The sequence below is a fragment of the Chiroxiphia lanceolata genome, chromosome 2, assembly GCF_009829145.1.
Source record: "Chiroxiphia lanceolata isolate bChiLan1 chromosome 2, bChiLan1.pri, whole genome shotgun sequence".
NCBI classification, from domain to species: Eukaryota; Metazoa; Chordata; class Aves; order Passeriformes; family Pipridae; genus Chiroxiphia; species Chiroxiphia lanceolata.
Window position 1 is genome coordinate 25,679,505 of NC_045638.1, and position 23,843 is coordinate 25,703,347.

Below are 23,843 nucleotides of genomic sequence, written 5' to 3' on the forward strand. Positions count from 1 at the left end.
GTGGGGTTTAATTTGGGGAGACAGATGGAAGTGAAAGAGCAAAGTTTTACTTTCTCGTGCTTCTTGAATACTGAGTTTATTTTGCGTTTCTACTTCAAATGAAGACTTAAAATCTTTTGCAATATCATGTGTATTGCAAAAGCACACCCACTTACATATTTCAGTCCTTGGATATTGCCAGGCCTTTATAAATTAAAAAAAGGTCCTTAGACTACCCCAGAGATCTAAAGTATTTAATTGGGAAGATAGATTCAGATAGAGGCGTGTAGGAAGAGGTGCGTGAGGGGTCGGAACGGGCTAGGCAGTATTGCTGTTAGCCTCTTGGCCCTGTTGTTCTGTGAGTAAATTTACCACATGGTTTAACAAACAACAAGGGGTACAGGCACAGAAAACCTGTACTTTGGCAGTCCCCTTCAGTGGATGCAAGATGTTGCTGCTGATGTAGAAGTCAGCAGCCGTGCTCTGCATGAGAACCTTTGCTTTTTTTCCCCCTGCATTTTCCTCTTCACAGTGGTGACACAAGCACTTCTGTGACTGTGTCGTGAGCTGGTGGGAAAATTACCTGCTTGAAAAAACTAACCCTACGAAAGATTCTTTCATCAGAAGGTGTTTCCTTACCTGGCTCACGAAGCAACTGTACAAAAGATTGTGTCATTACAAGGGAGGGAAAGGATGGAGGTACATATATGTGATGGGGAAGGGGCTGTTGCTTTTCACATCAGCACTGGATCATGCTGGCTTACTGTGTTTATTGTTCTGTGCCCAGTCAACCCCCACCCAGACCAGAACTGACACTGGATTTCAAAAGAACCTAACTTCCTCTTCAAAAAATTTTGTTATTCGAAATTCTCAACTGAGAGTAGAAGCTTAAAAGTCACTTCAAAATTGTATTGTAATGGTTCAAACATTATTATATGCTGAGTGTAATTTATACCTAAACCCCAAACAAATTTGAAAAAAAAATAATAAAAAAAAACAACTTTGGTGCCTTTTTAACAATATTTTCTCTTTTCCTTCTCTTCCCATCACCTTTTTGCTTTTATTTCATGTGTTTGGTTGTGGCTATTCCTTACGTTCTCCTCCTCATCCCACCTCTGCCTATCCACATCCACCATTTCATTTCACCTATACATCCTTAGCATGGCAAGGCACTGACCTGATGCATAATCACGTCTTGGCTGATGATGACCAATCAAGTCTAGACTCCTTGGGTCGTCGCAGTAGTCTTTCTCGTTTGGAGCCTTCAGACCTCTCAGAAGACTCTGACTATGACAGTATATGGACAGCCCATAGTTACAGAATGGGGTCTACATCTCGTAAGAGCTGTTGCTCATATATCTCTCACCAGAACTAATGCACTTCTGAGCTTTTTCTTAACAAATGCTTGTTGTATCACAGCCTGCTTTTCTTAGATGTTTTCTTGCTGTTCCTTGTCTCTTTAATGTGATATTTTAACAACTTCTGAGGGAGCTCCTGAAACTTCAGTTATACCTGGTGGATGGCTCTATTGCCAATTCAATACACATACAAATAAGTCTTTCTAAAAAGTGTATGTCCTGTTAAGGATGCTATTTCCTGAGGGCTTTTTTAACTGACAGATGTTAATTTGTAGCTCTGAATGGTCTTTTTTTTCTTTTGACTTGGTCAGTGTAGTAACAGGTCCTTTGTTTCCTTTTTTATTTTAGATACAGCACATTTTTATATTTTGTACTGAAACCATACTGGTTTGTGAGCTGAGTGCCAGCTATATGGAAATACCTTAGTGGTAGTGGTTGGATTTTCTACATATTATTAACAAAATACAAAACTGGTAGAGTAAGAAAAATGCAGCTTAGAAATAAGCGGTACAAGAGCTGTAAAATCATTCAGATATTCACGTATCTGGCCTATTTGTTTGGAAGAGCATTTGCTAATCCACAAAAAATTCTGGTTTTATGGTGCTGTCTTTTCCTCATTGCTTAAAATGTTTATATGAAGGACCTCACTGCTCTCCCCCCACCCCAGTCTGGCAATTGTCATGAAAACCTGGCAGTCCATGCTCATTACATGCAGTGTTTTGATAATCTCATGTTACCTGTGGTCATACTGTCACTTTACTGTATGCAGTAGCGTGGCAGAAAGCAGGGTTTAGATGTTTACTTGCCTGTTAAAATACACAGCTGCCAACTCTCAATTGACCATTCTTCTTCAAAAGACGAGATGAAAATGGTTCCCCTGATGGAGGCTCCAGTGTTCAGCATCTGAAACTCTAGGTACAACTGTAATCAAATTGGCTTGTTTGAAGTTCTGAATAATAGAATGCTTGGCTTTTGGGTTGTACTGTTTGGAGCATGTCCATGACAGATTTTATTGTGTCTTGTAACTTCTCTCATGAGCAGGTTTGTTTTCACAGCAGCTCTTCCCTTACAATCGTGTTGGCTTTTCAGAGAACTGTGACATGCTGTGCACAGCTGAAGGTCTCAAACCTGCACCAGGGGCACTGCTGGGGTGAAGTGTGTGTGTATATGTTCTGTCTTGTTGCTAAAGTAATTGGCATCAAAACAAAAATTACATGTTTTCTAAATCTTTTTTAGCATTAGGGAAAAGTATGATGAATGTGATGAGAGATCAGAAACAGTTCTCGGTTTCACTAGGGTTCCCAAGTGCAACTCCCTTATCCCTTTTCACATAAGCATGTTATCCAGAGTTCAGACATTACTCTGTGAACAAGTTCAGAATAATCATGATGCAATTAACTGCAGCCTGGGAACTTGATCACACTGTTTAGAAAATAATCAATACCTTTCTGCAGGTTACATGATCAGAAAGTTAGTAATTGCTAGTAATTGTTAGTAATTGCTAGTAATTGTTAGTAATTGCTAGTAATTGTTAGTAATTGCTAGTAATTGTTAGTAATTGCTAGTAATTGTTAGTAATAGGCATGCATGGTTCCAGAAGATGGTCAGTGTGGACAAGATATTTCAAAGCAGCTCATGTCTTCAGATTTGCATTCAGTCTTGTTTGATGATGTGTTTTATCCTCTCTTACTATTATTGGCATTCAGTAATGTGACTAACAAAAGCAGTGGTGCTTACTAAGGAGGGTTTTCAGGGCTGTTTTACTACTGGCCATATATTTATGTAATGACCAGGAACTTCTGTATGTTGAATCTTTTTTAAATGGAGGAGTGTTGCTTAGAGAAACGAGATAAGTATGTGTGCTCCATGCCATTTCACAGCGCATTTGTAACACACTTCACTCCCCTCTTCCTTTCAGTCAGTTTTTGTTTTGTTTGTTTTTGTTGGGTTTGTTGCCTTTCTTTTTTTTAACATATATGGAAAGTATGGATTTTTGCCCTGTTTCTTATGCTGTGGTGTTCTAGTTGAATAATGTTTTCTGCACTGGATAAATGATAATTCTTTTATGTCTGTTTCATGTTATATAGTGTAAATATGAGTTTGTAATACACTTGTTGCACTTGAAATTTCCTTATCACACAGAAAGGTTTGCTATCCAGATATGAAGATTTTACTGACTTTATATACACCAAAGCTTTGACAGTTTACCACCATTAATTATTGTAGCATTTAAGTCATTAAGTATTATCATAATTAGGATCTCTCATATTGTCTATCCTCATATTAACATCATAGCACATTTAAAACCATTCTATGTCTTCAGTGTTACAGGCTGTAAGCTGTTGTGAACTGATCAGGAGTATTAATGCAAAATGCTTAAAACAAACAAACAAAAAAGGCAAATGTGGAAATGGTGGTATTCAGTCCGAAGGTTCAGTGTTTCTATTTTTGTGGAACTTCAGTCATGGTAATAACAGTACCTTATGTTTATGCAATTCTGTAAATTGTATGTGTACAGTTACAAATACACTGGAAGGATGGAGAATCTGAATTGGAAGGTAGGTTCAAGCCATTGTCAGCCCCTCTTCACATGGCTTATGCAGTGTTTCCATAAATTAGTATTTGCCATAAATTGAAACCAACCAATATTAATTGGGTGTTTTGCATAATCTTGCCAAAACACAGTAATGTGTATATAAGTGACGTAAAACATAGAAAAAATAATATATATTGTGCACTTCATTTGTGAATGGGAGAAGCCATCTTTAGTAGGTGACTGCCTTTTGAAAATGCAAAATGGATGTATATCTGAATGTTGCATTGTACTGTACAGTATGCATATTGTTTGTGGTTGCATATATCAATTAAGTGTTTTGTTTTCTATAAAAAGAACATCTGTTATGTACAGTTGAAATAAATTTTCCATTTGCTAGACTGTGACTTTAATATTTAATTATTACACAGGGGAAAGGACAGCATAACTTGTAACTTAACACCTTCTCTTTTCCTCGTGCCTCCTTTCTCTTCCTTCCTTCTTCCCAGAGGAATCAAATGCTGAACTGAAAGACCTTTTTTGACATAACTGTGTAATCTTTGTTTAATGTAGTTGACACCTACAAGAAATTCAATGTATTGTGAAGTATGTATTCTTCTATATCTTCTCTTTTTTTAATAACATCTATAGAATGTTTCTCTGTTGCCTCCCTTTCCCCTTAAATTGATTTTATTTTCTTCTCTTTTTGGTTTGGGGTTTATTTGGTGGTTTGTTTTTTTTTTTTTTTTTTTGGATTGGTGTGTTCTCAGTAAAAACACTGGCTGAATTACTGAATTACTCTGCAGGTCTTGTTACCAGACTAAAATTTTATGAATATACTAATCGTTTAAATAACTTACATGTTTCCAAGATTTAATATTACAATGTTTCTCTTTTTAAAGTAAGAGTTATCTTTAGTCTTTCTGCTTAAAAGATGCTCATATATGAGTGAATTTAAATAAAATTATAAGCTAATATACATGCTAAAATGTTTACATCAGTATAAATGAAATGATCGCTTCTTTCTATTAGAGTTCATAACATTATTTTGCTATGATTGTAGCAATTCTAGTTTTAGTCCTGCAGCCCTCTGGCTGGAAGTTTTTGTGTTGGTTAGTGAAATACAGGAAGTTTAGTGGGATGGCTCTTTATAAATGTTGTCTTAGAAATATCCCACTTCTTCAGATGGCGTATCTGTCTGTTTAAATTATGCATTCTGTTCTTATGTGACTAACACTTGCATACAAAGTTGTGTTTTGGTCCACTTTAATTAGTTCCATTTCACTCATCAAAGCATATTGCTATAAACTGCCCAGATCAGTCATCTCAGTCATGTGGAGTTTTTTCCTGTTTGTGTGTCACTGTTAGTTAAAACAAACAAAAAACTACTTCATGCCCAAACCTTTTTTATTATTCCCAAGAATTTGCAAACAGTGGTGTATTTTGTACAGTGAACTAAAGTTTAGTCTGATATTTGGATTCTGATTTGTTTTTTTCTAAAGGGGCACCCTTTTGATTTTGGCAGATCTGTAGCATGAAGGATTGTTTTTTCCAATAATTAAATCTCAACACACACAGAGTCTGGGAGCACCATTTTTAGGATTCTTTTTATTAGGACCTCATGAAAAATTCGTAAAGAAAGAGAGGGTTAATTTGGTAGGTCTGCTCATCCACTTTAACATCCTTAATATAACAAATGCAGTGTTGTAAGTGACAGGTAGTTTTTTTTTTGTCTGACTTTTGCTTCAGTAGGAAGTGTACATGACCATACATGCCAGTGGCTAATGGTAGATCTAAACAGTTTTATACGCACACACTTGATTTTTCAGTGGCAAGTCATGCTTCTGTCTTTGAAACTCAAGCAAATTCAATTTCTGAGAGCTTTTTAGCTTGCAAAGAGAGCCTAATAAAGTAGTTGAAAACCAGAATTGTATATTTACAAGTACTGTTGCTAATTTTACCTTTATCCCTGCCTTGTTCCCCTTCTTACCTGTCCTAATCATGGTCAAGGTATGAAGAGGTGAAGAAAAGAACAATACTTAAAAGCTGTGCAACAGAGAAATTGCTGCTGACCTCAGATTATGCTGTGTACTTCTTGAAATTAACAACCATCACCACACAGCGAACTTCCATAGCTTAAATTAGGGCACTCAGTCTTCTATGACTATGAGCCATCTCCTCCAGGTGGCCAGCTGGAGGAAGGAAAACTGTTCTTGATTGACTGGAGAAAGCTGGCTTTTGACTGAGGCCTTGAAGTTAGCTGCTTTAAGTAGGTGATGTGAATACCCACCTCCATTTTACTGTTGGTTTCAATGGTTCTTGGACAGACAAGGTCTTTGAACATAGGCAGAGACTTAATATCCGGTTAAAGTGAAAAGGTTTCTGAATTCCATCCCCCTTTTTTTATCTCCCTCCTGCAAAATTTCTGGACTCTCTTCACATGTGTCTTCTAAATGATTCAAACAAAGGACCAGACTGTTTACCAGTACAGCTCCTGAAGCTTGTCTTCTGTCAACTTGTTAAGGTCCCTTCCAACCCAAACATTCTGTGCTTCTGTATCAACCATTTTGTAAAATGGTCAAGCTCCTTTAGAGGAGAGGGGAAGAAAGGCTGGGGTTGTGAGTTATGATTGCAAACAGACATCACTGAGAACCTCTATGGCATTCAATCTCTGTAGTATCTTCCTGTTTTGGTGTTAAGACCATACTCCAGGGCTAGGAGTGACATTCTACCTGTTTCAGACAGGTATAAAGTGAACTTCTGTCATGAAGTCTTTCAGCCATGTAAAGGTTTCAGAACCTTCAGAACAGGTTTCAGCTTTCCTTTTTTTTCCAGAAATGCTCAGAACTGCTTGCTTGTTTTTGGCTGATTGATTCAGCTGGAAAGGACATCAGACACTGAAAACTGAAAGCAGGGGGCTGTTACCCACAGGCCTATTCTTGTATTTCAGGTGTTGCACGACATTATGCAGGGGGTGTTGCTAAGGTCTGTAGCGCTGATCTTAATGCTGGGTGGGCTGTGTTGTTACTGGCTTTAATCTGGAGGCTAAATTTGCTAACCTATGATTTAGGGCAGAGTATTGTCAAAAAGCATTGTAATTCTTTATTCTCCATTCTAGGACTGAGAGGTATTGATAGATACCTTTATTTTTGTGATGGAATTTAATTGATGGAAACTTAATTGAATCTTGATTATAGTGGTCAGTTATTTACCTTAATTATTCAACAGATTTCTAAATAGTGGAGTTGTTCTTCCAAGACCCTGGATTTAGGAGTTCCCCATTGACAAGTTATGGCAACTTACTTGGCCTTAATATTTGTTCATTATTCTTGAAGTATTTGTTTGGGTTTGCCAAACATCCTTTCTTCTCCCATCTACCTTACTTCCCCCAGTACCCCTTCAGCCCCCCCCCACCCCCAAAAAAAAGAAAACCAAATGAAACCCTGTTTTGTACAGCTTGGGGTAGGGGATGCCCATCTTTAAAAAAACCCCACAAAACGGAACAAACCCAAAACCATCCAACTAGTACTTTTGATTATATTGTCTGAAGGTGATTTAGGGACAGAATTGTTGGAAGTCAGTTTAAATATAATCATTTGGCCTGTTTGACTTTTGAGTGAGACCAAGTAGTGTCTCAATAAAATTCAGAAACTTGGATGCTTAGGCTTGAGGGATGGCATGACAAACTGAAGTAACTTGATTCTTCTGCTTTACTTCATGAAAATGTGGAGTATGTCTCAAAGTTGTTTGGAATTATCTGAGCTGCAGGAACTTCCTAGACCATGCTTTTAGTACAACACAGTGTGAAATACCCACTGTACTGTAACACAACACTCTCTTCATGTCCTAAAGCTGTAGCTTTTGTGGAGAGAAATGGTTACGCAGAGAATAGGCATAAAGGTGGAGGCACAAGGTGCAGTTTAGGGAATATTCCTGAGTACCAGTGATGAGGTGACTCTGCTTGAAATTACTGCTGGATATGTAATAGCCAGAAAATGCATGTTAAAAAAAGCTGCTGACATAAATGGTGCATAAAAGCAGGATGGCGAAATAGTTTCTTTCTGTCTTTAGAACTTGACTTCTCAAGTCTGTTACTGTGCACATGCTCATTTGATTACAGGGTCCTTTGTGACAGGCTTGATGCACTGTGTGTTTGTACCTGTGATACTCAGCATGCACTTGTGGGGTTTAGGAAGAAAAGGTCTACAACAATAAAGAAAAACCCACCGAAGCTCACAAAAGCAAACCAAGATTAAGGAGCAAGTGTGTGGGTTTTTGCATAAATACAAACTGTGAGAGCAGCAAAGATCTGAGATACAAGTAAGAGTTGTATGACTGAGGGTATTGGAGCAATGAAGCCAAGAGTGAAACTTTTGATGTCTCGAGTTCCATGGTAGTTAATGTTTTATGGCACAGGAAGGTCAGTGTTCATAGCAGCAGTTTTCCATTGTGTGTATATGTGTAGCATGAGGTTTCCTTGTGTGTATAATATTGGTGAACTGCTTTCTATGTCTCAGTAATATTAAATGTTTGCTGTGCTCTGCCATACATACATCAGGATATGCTAATGTAGACGTCTCTTTTACATGCATGTGTGTGTATAACATGTATGGGACGTTTTTTTTTTCCAAGCTGTCCACACTATTTCTACTTTGCAAGGACCCTTATTACTCTGCCCAGGCAGACAGTTGGATGCAGCTCTGTACAGAGAGAATGATAATGCATGCTCCTTTTGGTTGAAGGGAGTCACGGGTGAGAAACACGTGACAGTTCTGTTCCTTTGGTCAGTGTGTCCCTTGGTGTGTGCTGAGCTGAGGTGCTCCACGTTGATACAGAGACCCAGAATTTAGTGATCTGGTAGCAGCTGCTGCCAAGTAATTCCTAATATAACGTTTAACTCAGTGTTGTGTGTTACCTGTTAGGCTAATAAAGCAGAGCAGTAACCAGTTAACTGAAATAAACATGAGACAGCTTTTTACAATTAGAGATTGACAGTGCAAACAGGGAAGTGGCCTTGAGTTGCTTGCCGAGTTTGGATATGTTTGTTTTATAAGTTGTTTCTTCCTGGCAAATAAGTGGGAGTGGAAGCATATTAACCCTTAAAAGATTTCTTCACTCCATAAGAACTTACAGCTTTCAAGGACAAGATTCTTCTTCAAATCTTCAGTTATCTTTATTCTATATAATTTTGACAATCACATACTGATACATTAGATATTTACTGTAAGCTTAAGGAAACTGTTTTCTTCATTAGACATTTGTCATTGTTTGCTAAAATAGTTTAAGTAGTTTTAACACATAGAGCTAAGGTACAGTCCCTACAAGATCATTGCTCAAAACTCAAGACTACAGCTATTTGGGAAGTTAGTATTTTGTAATGACTGTGATTTATTCCATTTTTTATTTGTTTAGATTATGTATTTTATCATGAACCATAAAAGAAAAGAACTGTTATCACAAAGCAGCTGTTCAGCAACTGATTTCTCTGGACAGGCCTGTGCTCTGTAATACCAGGTTATCAGTTCAAAGTGGATGAGATGTTCCTCGTTAATGAAAGTTCATTAAAATGAATTGGTAGGCAAATGTACCCTGTTTGTTAAAACTGATATCTTAGTTAAAATATGCAAGAACTTTAATGCCTTATCTGCAGTGTTTGAATTCTGAATAAATGCTTAGACACCAATTTATTTACAGACCTTCTTAAAAAAAAAGACACTTGTAACTTGTTGCAGCCTAATTAAATAAAGTTTCTAGAATACATACTTTATGTATGTATGAATGGATGCACATATCTGAGATTAGATTTTTCCAATCATAACTATTTTTTTTCTAATCTGTGTGTTTTACCTTGATGTTATAAATTGTAATGAGTGTGGAAAATGTTTTGAAGATTTTTGAACGTTCTTAGTTTTTATCATCAAACTGAGATGCTTTTAAAAACGTTTATTAAATACAAAGAGTGTATTTCATTTGGTAGGAATTTATTATAGGACTAAAGCACTATCTGTAAGTGTATTTATGTGTTGTTCACATACACAGAAGTGTAGTGCTTATAGTGTTTCAGGGAAAGGGGTTTTAACTTTTGTCCCCTCACTGCTGTGTCATTTGATACCGGCTATTCTGCTTCTCAGTGACAGAGTAATAGGTTTAGAGCTGAACTGTTTCTTGGATTTTTATCAGTGTTAGATCAGAATCTGTCCTTGAGGCTTAAATCATGGTTGTTTAAACACAGCTATCTCTTTCTCAGTCTGCCATTGTGAATTTGTATAGCTTTTACTGATGGTTGAATAGTGCACTGTTTGTTGAATGGTGTAGCACCCCTGTCGATGACATGGGAGTTGTCAGCAGTGTAGTAGGAGTGTCAAACAATTTTTTGTTGTTTTAAGGCTGTGGTTTCAAATGTAAAAAATGTGTCAGTAGCTTCTGTTTGTTGAGGGAAGGGGGAAATGGGAAGTGGTATACCTTGGTTCTGCAGGTGTATCATGCAGCAAATGAAAGAATGATCTTTAAAAGGCCCCAACAATGTTTGTGATTTGCTCATTTTGTAATTTATTTTTACAACAGGTTCCCGTAAAGAATCAGCTCCTCAAGTCCTGCTTCCAGAAGAAGAAAAAATTATTGTAGAAGAAACTAAAAGTAATGGTCAGACTGTTATAGAAGAGAAGTAAGAAAATATTTAATGATTGACAGATTAAAGTAGTGAACTTTTCACTCTTCTTCCTCCTGGCTCCCATTATAATAGTGTGTGTATGGTATGTTTGTAGTAGGGAACAGAGCTGAGTATCCTGCCAGTCCTTTAGTTGGCCTTCATTTAAATATCTGGTTTCTTTGTATATGCTGTACAACTTACTCCACTCATGTCAAGAAGTGAAATGCTTCACTTAAAAATAATTTTTCCAGATGCTATCAGATTTCAATATTAAACTGCTGTCATCTTTCTAATTAGTGTGTGGCATCGTTCTACTTTTTTGGTAAGGTGTATGTTGGAAATGAAACTACAGTTTTGTTCTAGAAAGCTGGAATACAGAAACTAGTATTGGTCTGTAAGTGCTGGAGAGGTGTTTCCTGTCACAGAAGGTGGTAACATGTCCTTGCCTTACTGAATATAAATTGGGATAAGAGATAGGGGTTGTTTGTTTGTTTGTTTTTAACACAGGTTTGAAATTAGCAATTAGCTGTGGGGTTTTGTTTTATAGGTTGTTTTTTTTTTTAATTGCATTTCATTTTGCAGTTTTGTCTAATAATAAATTTAGTCACGTATTTCTGGAAACTTTTATAACAGATCATGTTCCTTTTTCGTTTTAGAAGCCTTGTTGACACAGTATATGCATTAAAGGATGAAGTACAGGAGTTAAGACAGGTTGGTAACTTGCTACATTTATAGCAACACGGAGAACAAAAAGATGGAAGGCTTATTGTAAAAACAAATACGGATTGTAAGTTTATTCACTTTGACAGGCATGAACTTGAATTTTGGATTATTTTAAAAAGTACCATTTGAGGAAAGGTACCCTCTGTTGTGGTCGTCATCAGTCCTTTGAGAATAGTGTTAAGTATTGTTTCTCTGAGGTGAATTACTAAGCTATTCTTGGATATTGCAAACTGTGAAATGGCAGAAGCATTAAGCAAATTCAGTTCTGCTGTATCACCAGCAAAGTAAGCTTATAGAGGCTGAGAAATAGTATTTGCTCTAGAATGTATCATTTTAGTAGTATAAGTGTCTAGATCTATTTAGGCCTTTATTAACAATCCTACAGTAACCTGAACATCTCTTACAAATCAGTTCTTAAAACCTCTCATTTCTAGAGATGAGAGTCCTTTTCAGTGCCTATCACGTGACCTTTTTTAAATGAGGGTTTCAAGTTAGCTCTGAGTGCTGCTTTGTCACTTGTTTTAAGTGCCCAAAATGAGATGTTAAAAATACCATCTTCTTGTCAGGACACAGCTTGTTTAAACTATGTTAATGCTGCCACATATAGTCTTTGCTTAATGTATAGGTGAAAAAAGCATTGAATTTTCCTCACTCTCCAGTGTATGAATTTGCTAACTGACCTTAAGCAGTCTGACTCAGGAAGTTGGATAAAATTCCTGTGTTGATTAAAAAGGATTTGTATTAAAATTTCTTTAGGTTTTGGGCTATAAACGTGAATCCAAATTCTTTGCCCATCTGTAAGGATGCCCAGAATTTCTAAGGTTGTCATGCATGTTCCTTTCAATAGGACAGTTGATGTCTTGCATACTTCAATTCTACTGGTTCAGCATAATAAGCATGAGTATCCCAGGTTGGATGCAAATTTGACAGTCTTTTTAAAAATACAATTCACGTAATACAAGCAGCAATAATAGCCCATGAATACTCCCATGGCCTGACTGCTTTTGTACAAAGAATAAATGTGCAGCCTCACTGAGGCTCTGCACATCTCTGTGACCCTTAATCAGAAAGTCACCTTCACCTGAGCTTCAAGCAATAGCTCTCTTTTCCTGTGCCTTTCCAAATAGATGGTCTTGAGTATCTAACATCTTCCAAAGCCAAGACATATTAAAGCCTTTAAATTCATTTTCTTGGCTTTTGGGACTCTCAGCTTAGAAGCATTTATTGCTCCACTGCTGTGATGCTGCCAACCAGAGAAGTGGCAGAAATAACCTCTGAGCTGACAGGGTCCCAAGTGAGCAAGGCCTTACGGATAAAGGCTCTCTGGGACTACACAGTGCCCTGCTTGGTATAGACACCAGGCTGCAAAGTGGGATCCCTCCCATAACACCTTCCCGAGGTTATTCATAGCTCTTGCTCCACAGGCACTACACTTGAATAGTACAGACCTCAATTGACAGACTTAATACATTAAATCTGTACCTACAGGAAAACAATGAAATTTCTGAGTTTCTCAACATACTTGAAGAGGGAATGGAGTTAATGAGGTGACAGACCCTGGTTGTGTGTATAGGCTAGAGAAGGAGAAACTGGAGAGGAGCCTGAGGGAACTGGTCGATGGCAAGCCAGGAGGGTAACCGTGTCCTGGGAGACATCAGACAAAGCATCACCAGCTGGTCAAAGGAAGTGATTGTTTCACTCTTCCTCTATGCCGGTGCGGCCTCACCTCAAGTATCATGTGCAGTTTTGAGCACCACAATTTAAGAAAGACATTAAGCTATTAGAGGGCATCCAAAAGAGGGCCACGAGTATGGTGAAGGGTCTGGAGGGGAAGCCTTATGAGGAGCAACTGAGTTTGTTCAGCCTGGAGGAGACTGAGGAGAGACCTCATTGTGGTCTTCAGCATCCTCATGAGGGGACTTTGAGGTGCAGATACTGATCTCTTCACTCTCGTGACCAGTGACAGGACTCAAGCTGAATTGAGAGGTTTAGGTTAGGTATCAGGAAAAAGTTTTTCACTGAGAGTGTGGTTAAGGACTGGAACAGGGTCTTCAGGGGGAATGGTCACAGCACCAAGCCTGACAGAGTTCAGGAAGCATTTGGACAGTGCTCTCAGGCACATGGTGTTATGCTTGGGGTGTCCTGCACAGGGCCAGGAGTTGGACTCGGTGATCCCAATGAGTCCCTTCCAACTCAGCATATTCTATGATTCTGTGATCACATCCTATTTCTGGAAACGTCTGTAAATAAGAGCTGATGTCACCTCCTCAGTGGGACCCCTGAATTGCAGGCCTGCATTTGTTAAACACCAATAGGTTTGTCTTGGGGCCTTATTTCAGTGTTATGTTCTGGTTGCTTCCCTACTGTTGCCAACATCACCTTGGCCTGTACAGAATTAAATGGTGTAAGCATTCCTGTGGATTGGTCAGTAACATCCTTACAGTCCTGTTGTTCATTTATTTCAGTATTGCCTGATGGCACTAAATAGTGAGAACTCTCTATTAACTCTGCTTGTTAAAGTACAAGCAGAGTGATGGTGTTCCTTGAAATTCAGACTTAGACTGCTGGTAGTTATCAATCTGGTTTAAAATTTAGTCACAGAAACACTTTCCAGAGAGCGTAATGGTTTTCAGGATACTCTTTTCAACTATTTATGTTCCTAATGAAGCAAGTCAATTTGCATTAAGTTTAAGAAGCTTTTCTGAGATTGTGAAACTAGTTAAAATCACAGGAGGCTCTTAAAGGAGATATTTAGTCTGTTTATTGTTCCATTTCCTTTCTCCATTAGCAACAAATATATTCTACTCCTCATTGATTAGATTTGAACAGATTCAAGATTATTGGCCATCTGTGACTACCACTTCTGTTATAAAGGCCCCCTAAGTATAAATAGGAAGTAGCTCAGTTTCCATTTTGTGATTTTTGTTCCATTGAATGAAATAACATATGTGTATGTAACTTGAGAGGTTTTAATACAAGTTTTGCTTTTGAACAGCTAATATCTGTTTTACTGAGAAGAACCTTCGGAGTTTGTAATTGACAATGTATGTGTACTAAGAAAAGATCTGTCAAAAGCCCTCAAAACAAACTAGTAATATTTCTGTCTCTGTTAAACAGGATAACAAAAAGATGAAGAAATCATTAGAAGAGGAACAAAGAGCTCGCAAGGACTTGGAGAAGCTTGTTAGAAAAGTTCTAAAGAACATGAATGATCCATCTTGGGATGAAACCAACTTATAACTAATTTTTTTCTTTTTTGTCCCCCCTTTTTCTTTCTATTGAAAGACCAGTTGTAAAACTGAGCTGGGAAGCCTTCTGACATTAGTCAGTGTTGCATCAAGAACACTACAAAGCAGGATTTAACTGGATCTAGTGATTTCTTCCTCTGAGCATACAGAAACAGTCAAGCCATTTTCTGAAGCAATCTGTGCTTTAAGTGTGGAGACCATGGATCCTGAACTCTACTAAACTTAATTTGTTTGCATCTAAATTACCTCATTTGCAGAAAGTGCAGCACCTGACTAAAAGTCCATGTTTTTCAGTGGCTTTTTAATTAAATATATATTTTTCATGTAAATAACTGTAATTTTGAATGCATATGTGATTGATGTATCAGGGCTGATATGTTTGGGGTTTTTTCTCTTGTTACTACAATGGTCACAAGTGTTAGAAATGATGGCAGTACTGTCTTACCTAAGAATGGTATGAATTATGAATTAGGTCCAAATTACCCACTCATCACACATGCAAATTTAAACCCCTGTTTTTCCTATTGACCACTATATTTAAATCCTTGACTGTTACTTGTCTGTCCACACATTTTCAAACAGTTTACAATTCCTTAAGAACAGTATTAAAATACAGAAAATTGTTTATTGACGGTAGAAACAATTTTTAACAAAATTAATGTCCACAACTTACATTCACATACACTTGTTTGGCAGACTAATCTGTTGTGCTTTGGCCACCAGGAGACTCATGTACTTGCCTGCTTTTTATGACTGTGATTTTTAGGTGTTTGTGTACTACATTTTCTATTGTTGTGCTTAAACATACAACTGGCTGATAATTTAATGGATCATACTGTTTGTTAAACAAAAAAAAAATCAATCTAATCCAGAATTTTGTGAATAAATCATTGCTATTTATATTTTATGGTCACAGCAGTTAAATTTTAGCTAACCTTTGTGCATAAGACACACAGGCTAGACCAAATTTCATTCAGAGCTTTGTTTTTATGCCACTATAAGACTCTCTGGAGTTCCCGTACTGTGGAAGCACTCATTTCTTTCCTACCCTATTTTCTCAGCATGTTGCTGGTTTCTGTCCTGCTAGGATTTGAATGGAAAGAGATATGAAAATAAGATTTTTTTTCTTTTAAATCATACTGTAATTTTTACTTTGCACTGCTGACAGATTTGAAAATACGTAAAGGAACATTAATTCCCAAGTCTGATAGGTGCAATTACTGCAGTTTCTTGTATTTGAAATAGGAGATGCTACATCACTGCAAATGGTGAGCTTAAAATGGAGCACTTAAAATACTAATCCCATTAAAGCTCTTTTTTTTTTTCATAGATTTCATCAAACTTTAGGTTCAACTCCAGATGGTGCAGTTTTCTGAGGGGGTTTTTATTCAGCTGACCGTCAGAAGTACAGATATAGCACAGACCTGAGTCGCACCTTTTGCAATCCTGATTTTCTAGTGCCCTTTAACTCCTGTTAAATGTAATGCTCAGACTTGAGCAAATGTTTATATGAACTTTAGTAAGTTGGAGCAAGGGTGATTAGGGTCGTAAGAACTGTCATGCACATTTTAAATCTTTTGGAAAATCTATTTTTAAAGCTATCCACTTTTTTCAGCCAAGAACAGCTTTTTTAAATAGGAAATTATGTCAGTTATTGCATACTTGTGAAATATTCTGTGGGAATGGATACTTGATAATCTGAATAGACAAGTTGTCTGTTTTAAAAAGCTGAATATATTTGTAGGTATTTTGTGTTCCTGCAATTTAAAAATGTTTTCCTTTAATCCTAAAGGAGGAGAAAATGAAAAATGTCTACGTTACATATATTCACAGAACTTTAAACTTATTTTAATTCTCTATACCAAAATCTTTTCTTGATGTTTGCAGTTGCACAAAAGTGTGGACTGGCATTTATATTTATCTTCACATTTAGGAAGTACTCTTGCTGAAAGCTAAGTGATACTAAACCATGCAAATTCATAGTATTTTGGCTAAATTTAGATTTGGGAATGCTGATATAATTAGAATTTTGCTAACATTTTTACTTTCTGACATTCAGGCAAATTTACAGAGTGAACTTTAATTTTCAACTGAGCATATGCAAAAGGACATTCCAGAGGAAGATGTATAAAAGGAAAACACTAACCTTACCAGTATTTAGCAAATTTACTCAGGAAAAACTTCCATCATGACAATTTGTTTTACCTTGTATTGTGAAGAGTGGTGTTGCTATGTAAATCTGCTGACTCTTAGTGCCTGTGATTATTATAATTTCTGACAGTACCCCTATACTGACATCTAATGAACATGCCTTAAACACTGGGATTAAGCAGTTGTAAAATACGACCAGGACTTAGGGACTGACTTTATTCAAGATGGATTGGGATGACTAATTTTCATTAAAAAAACACAAAAAAAAAAAAGGGAGAGGAGATGGGAAGAAAACCAACCTAATATTGCAGACAGCTTTTGCCTCTAGTGTGAAGAGCACCTTCAGGCTTTTGGGAACCAAGGAGTATCTGAAGCTTTTTCCATTGACAATTTGTTACACTGTATATAAATTGTAAATGTCACCATGGACCTTCTGAATTGTTGGAAACTTTATATAAGCATGGATAAATGGGGCACTGTTTATTTAACCTATTAAAGGGTTATTTGTTTGCTCTCATCATTTAGGGATGAGGAGATGAAGCCATTTCTTGTCCTATAGATGTGAAGCACTTTCAGTTCTGAACTGTCCAAAATGTAGCATAACATTTCACTGTACTATACTGATGTATGTGTGTTTGTCTCACCGTGTCATGACGTCTTAAAGATTGAACAACTGACTGCTTTTGTATAAACCTTCTTAATGTCAATCATTTAGGGAATTTAGTGTCTGTTTATGATGTCTGTGGAGAACTCAAATTTAGTTTAGATGTCACAATAATATCCTGGTATCGACTACTAAGGCGTTTATGCTACATTGCTGTAATTAAACCATGATTTTTTTCCCCTACCCTATGAAGTGTTACATTTCATCTAATATGTGGGCTGTGAGATTAAGAAGGTAAATTGCTTTAATTTTTTGCCTTTCTTATAAATAATAATCTCTGCAATAGTTCCTATACTGTCTTGAAAGAGCTTTTTCATGGCCTTTTATAGTAGTAAATTCATACCTGGAGACAAACCGGGAATGTTTATAGGGCTGAGAAGAAGGATCTTAACTGTTGCACTGAGGAATGTTCACTTCTTTGGTAACCTGACTTGCTCAGGTAATGTAAGAAATGGAAGGATTGAAGGTGGAATATAATGAGAGCAAAGAAAGAAAGAAACACTAGAAACTGCATAAATTAAGTAAAATATTTTCTACATGCATGATTTATCTGAATAGACTTGAAATTTGTGATAAGTGTGCATCGTAGGGACTTTTATGTGGTTGGTGCTGCCTGAAATAGGGGAGTGGGATGATTTTTATAGTAGGAAAATGATGGGTATTGCTTTTTACTGGATAATGAGATGGGTTAAGGGAAGTGGAGACAGTAATTTGTTTGAAAAGAGGGTTTCAGTCTTTGGACAAGGCACTTGAAGGGATTAGTAACTGAGCTTAGGTGTGTGAAATGATATGTTTATTCCAGCTTAGTTTAACAAGGAGGTATACTTAGGAGGAACAGAGGACTATAAGTATAGTGGTTTATAACTGTTATCAGAAGTCTCATTTTCCTGCTTTTCTCTATATTCATCACTATACAGACAGGTATTCTCCACAATTTGAAATCATCATTTACTTGTCACCAGAAGTATTTTGGAGATTTTCTTTTTGTGTCTTCTTGTGGTGGGTTGACTATGGCTGGCTGTCAGACCCTCACCCAGCTGCTCTCTTATTCCTTTCCCTCGGAAGGAGATGGGGGAGGGAGTAAGATGGAAAAGCTTGTGCATTGAGATAAAAGATACTAATTTCTTACCATTTAATAAGGGTTGGATGGTAAGGAACAAACAAAAACTAAGCCACCTTTCTCCTACCACAGTCTTCCTTCCGAGGCTGGACTTTACTCCTTCATTCCTGATTCCCCTATCTTGCCCTCTTCTCCCACCCAGCAGAGCAGGGATATGGCAATGGGGGTTGTGATCTCTCTGTAACAGTTCCTGTTTCCTGCTCCCTGTTCTTCATGCTTTTTCCCCGCTCTAGTGTTTATCCTCTCCATGGCTTGCAGTCCTTGAAGGATAAATCTGTTCCAGTGTGGGTTCATTCCTGTCTACAGTTCCTGTCAGGAACCTGCTGCTGTGTGGGCTCACTGTGGACTGCAGGTTACTTCAGTGGATCTGCTGTAGTATGGAGTTCTCCCTGGGCCGTGGGGGAAATCCTGCTTTACCATGGTCTTCTCCACGGGCTGTAGGGGAGCCTTCTCCAGCACCTGCAGCACCTTGTTCCCCTCCTTCTCTTACCTGGGTGTTCTTGCAATTTTTCTTCACTGCTGCACTCTAAAATAAGTTCTCCTCAAGGCATTACCATTTTGTTGAAGAGGCTTAGCTGTGTCCTGCTTGTCCAAGGGGTATCTAATTTACATCCTGTTGGAGCTGCTACACCTTGCAGGCTCATAAATTTAGATGCAGAACCTGCTGTTACCCACTTGCAGTGATCGCCTTTGCTTGCTGTGATAGGTCATGAGAAAGGAGAGGAAGGAGCATGTAACACTGTCAATTATAGGAATGAGAGGCTTAAAATAGTCAGGAGAGGTGTGGGTGAAATGTGTGTGTGTATCTGTATCTACTCCTTGAGTCCCACAGTGCTGATGCTGAAGGGTCCCAGAAATGTGGAGTTTACACTTTGGAGAAATGGTGAGAGGAAGTTTGAGATTAATTTGCTCCGCTAGACATGCTTCATCATCTGGAAAAGGGATATAGGCTTGCTGTATTTCACCTTGCATGCTCTGCACTTGAGCTTTCTCTTTAATTCATGTGAGTCAAATGTTATCTTGGAAGAGGAACTGAGCCTGGATTCAGAACTAAATTAACCTCCTGAGCTGTCCATTAATTTAAGTGGCTGCCTTTAAAGCCACTGTCCAGGCCCAAATCTAACTCTTGGGTCCTTAGGACGAAATAAAAGCTGCAGTTCAGTGAGTTACTGTGAACAGTTACAACTGTGGTGTCAGTTTATTTAATGGAAGGTCTTTGCAGCCCTAAATTTTGCAGGTGCTCCCATTAATTCCTCAGCATTCTCACTGATCTCATTCCCTTTCTCTGTTGGACATGCACAGGCTCTCCTTTATGCATGGCAGAGCTCACTTCTATGTTTTTTTTTTTTCCCCTCAAGAACTGTCTTGGGTGGTCATGGATCTGTCCCATCCCCCATTTGTCTGATTTTGCCATGTACACCTGCAGGGATATCTGCTGTCTTTCCAATTACCATGGCAGTGCTGAACAGCCTTGGCAAGTAAGACCCTGTGCACATTTTGCTGTATACTCCTTGTTCTCCTCTGTGTAAGCAGTGAGTCCGATTTTAGGCTGACATTTTAGGCAGTGGACACTGACACAGTGAGAAAGCTTTTACCTGCTGCTATGCACCCATCCCAGAAGTGTGGCATGCCCTATGAGACACTTGGGATATCAGACTCATAGAATATCTTGAGTTGGAAGAGACACATTAGGATTGAGTCCAACTCTCTGCTTCTTGCAGGACTACCTAAAACTAAACCATATGACTAAGAGCGTTGTTCAGATGCTCCTTGAACTCTTGACAGGCTTGGTGCTGTGGGGAGCCTGTTCCAGTGATTGACCACCCACCCTCTCAGTGAAGACTGTTGTGTTTTAACCCCAGCTGGCAACTAAGTGCCATGCAGCTGCTCACTCCTCACCACCCCCACCCCATGCTGGGGAGGAGAACTGGAAAGAAAAGGTAGGCCTCATGGGCTAAGATAAGAACAATTTAATAACTGAAACAAAATATTTTGATAATAATTATAGTGATACTAAATATTGTAATAATAGTCATCATAAAAACAACTGTAATTATAAAAGTGATGGACAATACAACTGCTCATCTCCAGGTACCCCAACCTGTCCCCAGGCAGCAATTGTCCTCTTCCAGGTAACACCTCCAGTTTATATGCTAAGCATGACATTCTGTGGTATGGAATATCCCTTTGACCAGTTTGGGTCACCTGTCCTGGCCGTGCTTCCTCACAGCTTGTGCATCTGGTCACTGGCAGAGTGTGAGATAAAAGTTCCTGACAGGGTAAGCACTACTTAGCATCAACCAAAACATCAATGTGTTATCAGCATTATTTTCATACTGAATCCAAAACACAGCACTGTACTAGCTACTAAGAGTAAAACTAACTCTCTCCCAGTTGAAACTGGGACAAACTTTTTCCTAATGTCCATTCTGATGTCATACATAGGCCTGGTGAGATTCCCCAAACAATTTATTTTTTCTTAGCCAGTGTATCACTCAGACTTTGCTAGCCATCTCTTGCCAGTCAAGTAGTCTATGATAGCTGTGTGTTTGCTGTAGACATAAAGGAACAAAACAGAAATAGCATGTTTTTACAGTATTTTTCCAGCAGGGGAGTGTGTTAGCTTCTGCTTTGTCAGAAACTACTCAGTTTCCCTGAATTTGTTAGTATTTGTATTTTTGTATGCTTTTAAAACCAACTGGAGTTAGCTTTTTCTGTATTCTGGAGCTGCTTTTCAAGCTCCAGGAAATACAGTCTATTAACCTTTTGTTCTATACAACAAAAGTAGACAGGCACAGTTGAAAGTGTTCATGTAGCATTTGACCCAGCTGTGTGCATAGGATTTGTATGGGGTTTTTTAGCATTTCCCCATGGCACGCGTGACTTACCATAGCATTTGTGCGTTCAGCATCACAAGAGCTCTTTCAAGCACAATGCAATGTTGAGATAACACAGGATCAAGTTTATTGTGAGACAAAACTAAGCAAGGGATTTGGCTGTGATCACTAGCTCTTTTAATCTCTGGCCTAAATCTACTGCAGACAGAATTTCAGAGGAACTGAGAAAAATCCAGTGCTACAAGACTGGTTTAATAGTTCCCACTTGAATTCTGAGACTGAGTGGAGAAAACACTGGGATGATGCAATGCGTGATCCTCTATCCACTGTACTCTCTCATCACTGTCTAACAAGATTTCTGCTTAGAACTTATGTTACAGGACTGTTAACAGTGCTAAGAAGGGGAAAGAGCAATGCATTGAGGGAGCATGGTGACTACCTTGGTCTTGAAGCTAAGCATTTGAAAATACAGGTTCAAGAAAGTGCCCCTGCCCTGGCCACCAGATCTTCAGCAAGATTTCTGCCTCAGCATCCAGACCTGGTTCCATGTATCCGAGGGCTGTCTCACTGACCATCTTTATCACTTCAATGCAAGAAATGACTTATCATTTCAATGCATTTCAATGTATTTCCTGCTAGTAGGGAAACCTTTGATTAAAAGAAAAAGCATTCTATTATCTGGCTCTTCTGAATGGCTTCCTGCTCATTAAGAGCATCAGATTTTATCAACGTCCACCATGAAATACTTAACATGAAGAGTTCTGCAAGGCTCTAGATCAGGAGCTCAGATACATCTGTGTGAGAGGCACTGGTGTATGTCAGTGATTTCTACCTAAATCATTGTACATGCCTGTAAGGCTGGATTCATCTGCACAGCCCTGTGTGGTGTGTGCCAGGAGGATTCTTCTGGGCAGAGACTTTTAGAGGCTAGTTCAACCACCCTGTAGAAACAAATCATCCTTTGTGCTGCACTCCAGACTAAAAGGATGGCATCAGCTGGTTTGCATGCAGGTAAATTAGGCAGCCTTATGCAAAGGTGCACTATGAGGGGGGACATGATGAAGGAAACGGGGAGCTATGACATGGGACCAAGTTCTGAGGTGAGAAAACCACAGTGAAAATACTCTTTTCTCATTATACTGATAGGGGAAGTACTGACATGCTCTTTCAGCAAGGCAGTGTGTCCTGTGTGCTATGCACACTGCGAGGAACAGTAGTGTGAAAACTTGAGTGGGAAGTGACAGACAAGTTGTTGCTGGCATTACTGAAAACTCTGGCTATTGGAAGAGGTTGGAGTGACAGGCTTTATTTGAGGGGGAAGCAGAAATGAAAACACAGTGCACCCCACAGGCATTGTCCCCGATGAGGTGGAAATTTTTGAGTGTTTTTTGTCCACAGAGCATAAGCTCCTCATTCTGCTGTTTTCTGCTAGGTTTCTCTGCTATATTATGCCTCCCACATCCATCTGCTGACAACTGTGATGCTATGTGGAACACTGGCCTTACCGAGCATCGGCCCACATTATGGGGAAAGAAGGATGGGATGCAGATCCTGAGCAGCTGGAAAAGCTTCTACCCCTAAACGTGAACCTACTGATCTGGTCTGCATTGAATCCTTTTGTTTTCTTAACCGCCTTAGAATGCCTGTGCATTTTTCTGCTTCATTTCCGACTGAACCCAAGGCTTTCTGGAAACTCCTCTTCATAGTGTGGCAAATAAAGACAGCAGACTCGTACCATGAAGAAGCATTTTCTGTTTAGTCTGATTCCTCCCAGCTTCCAGGCTTGGCCTTCCCCTTTAAGTCACATGTCATCATTGACTGTAAACTCGCTGTTCATGGTCAGGTGAGATCTCCAAACTGTCCACAAGGAAGCTTTCCCAGTAAGATTAGAAAGCAGAGATGTAGTTTGCTCTGTGCATTCATGCATTGTGCAGGCAGTGACTGCACAGTAATACATTAAACTACTCAGTAAGCTATTACTTGGTTTCTAGGCAAAAATGTGATGCTGTGAGGCTGTTTTTCCTCTTGGCTTGACTGTGTCTTGCACCATTTGGAAGTGCTCCCTGATCATGCTTAATAAGGTAGAATCTGTTTTTATATTGATTTAAGGAGAATAATTTAGAGAGGTTTTTGGATCGAATGAGTTTATGGGAAATTCAAGAACTCTCTTCCTTTGTCAAATATGACTGAAGTCTGAACCTCCATCAGGAGGTTCAGATATTGCTCAGATTTGGAGGGAGTATGGGAAGCAAAGGAGCTGGCCAAGTGATTTTGTAGTTTTTGAACGTACCTCAGGGAAGTTAAGCAAAAACAGAGTGTACAGACTTGTACTGAAACATGTAATTACTTGTCAGTCTTGAAATAACTGAAAATATGATGGAGCTGGTCTACATCAGACACTGTTATGAGGCACTGGAGCAGATTGCCCACAGAAGCTGTGTATGCCCCATCCCTGGAAGTGTTCAAGGCCAGGTTAGATGGGGCTTTGAGCAACCTGGTCTAGTGGAAGGTGTCCCTGCCCTGGGGTTGGGAAAGTGGTTGGAACTAGTTGATCTTTAAGATCCCCTCCAACCCAAGCCTT

At 38.6% G+C, this 23,843-nt stretch overlaps 1 protein-coding gene across 1 annotated transcript in view; it reads left to right on the forward strand.

The window, feature by feature from the left end:
• Positions 1–17,259, forward strand: part of ARHGEF7 (Rho guanine nucleotide exchange factor 7) — a 125,656-nt gene extending 108,397 nt beyond the window's left edge. Inside the window, 4 exon segments of the mRNA XM_032680272.1 lie at positions 1,140–1,316; positions 10,435–10,534; positions 11,176–11,230; positions 14,360–17,259. Coding sequence (XP_032536163.1) covers positions 1,140–1,316; positions 10,435–10,534; positions 11,176–11,230; positions 14,360–14,482 — 455 coding nt within the window. The 3' untranslated portion in view covers positions 14,483–17,259.
• The last annotated feature ends 6,584 nt before the right edge of the window (positions 17,260–23,843 follow it).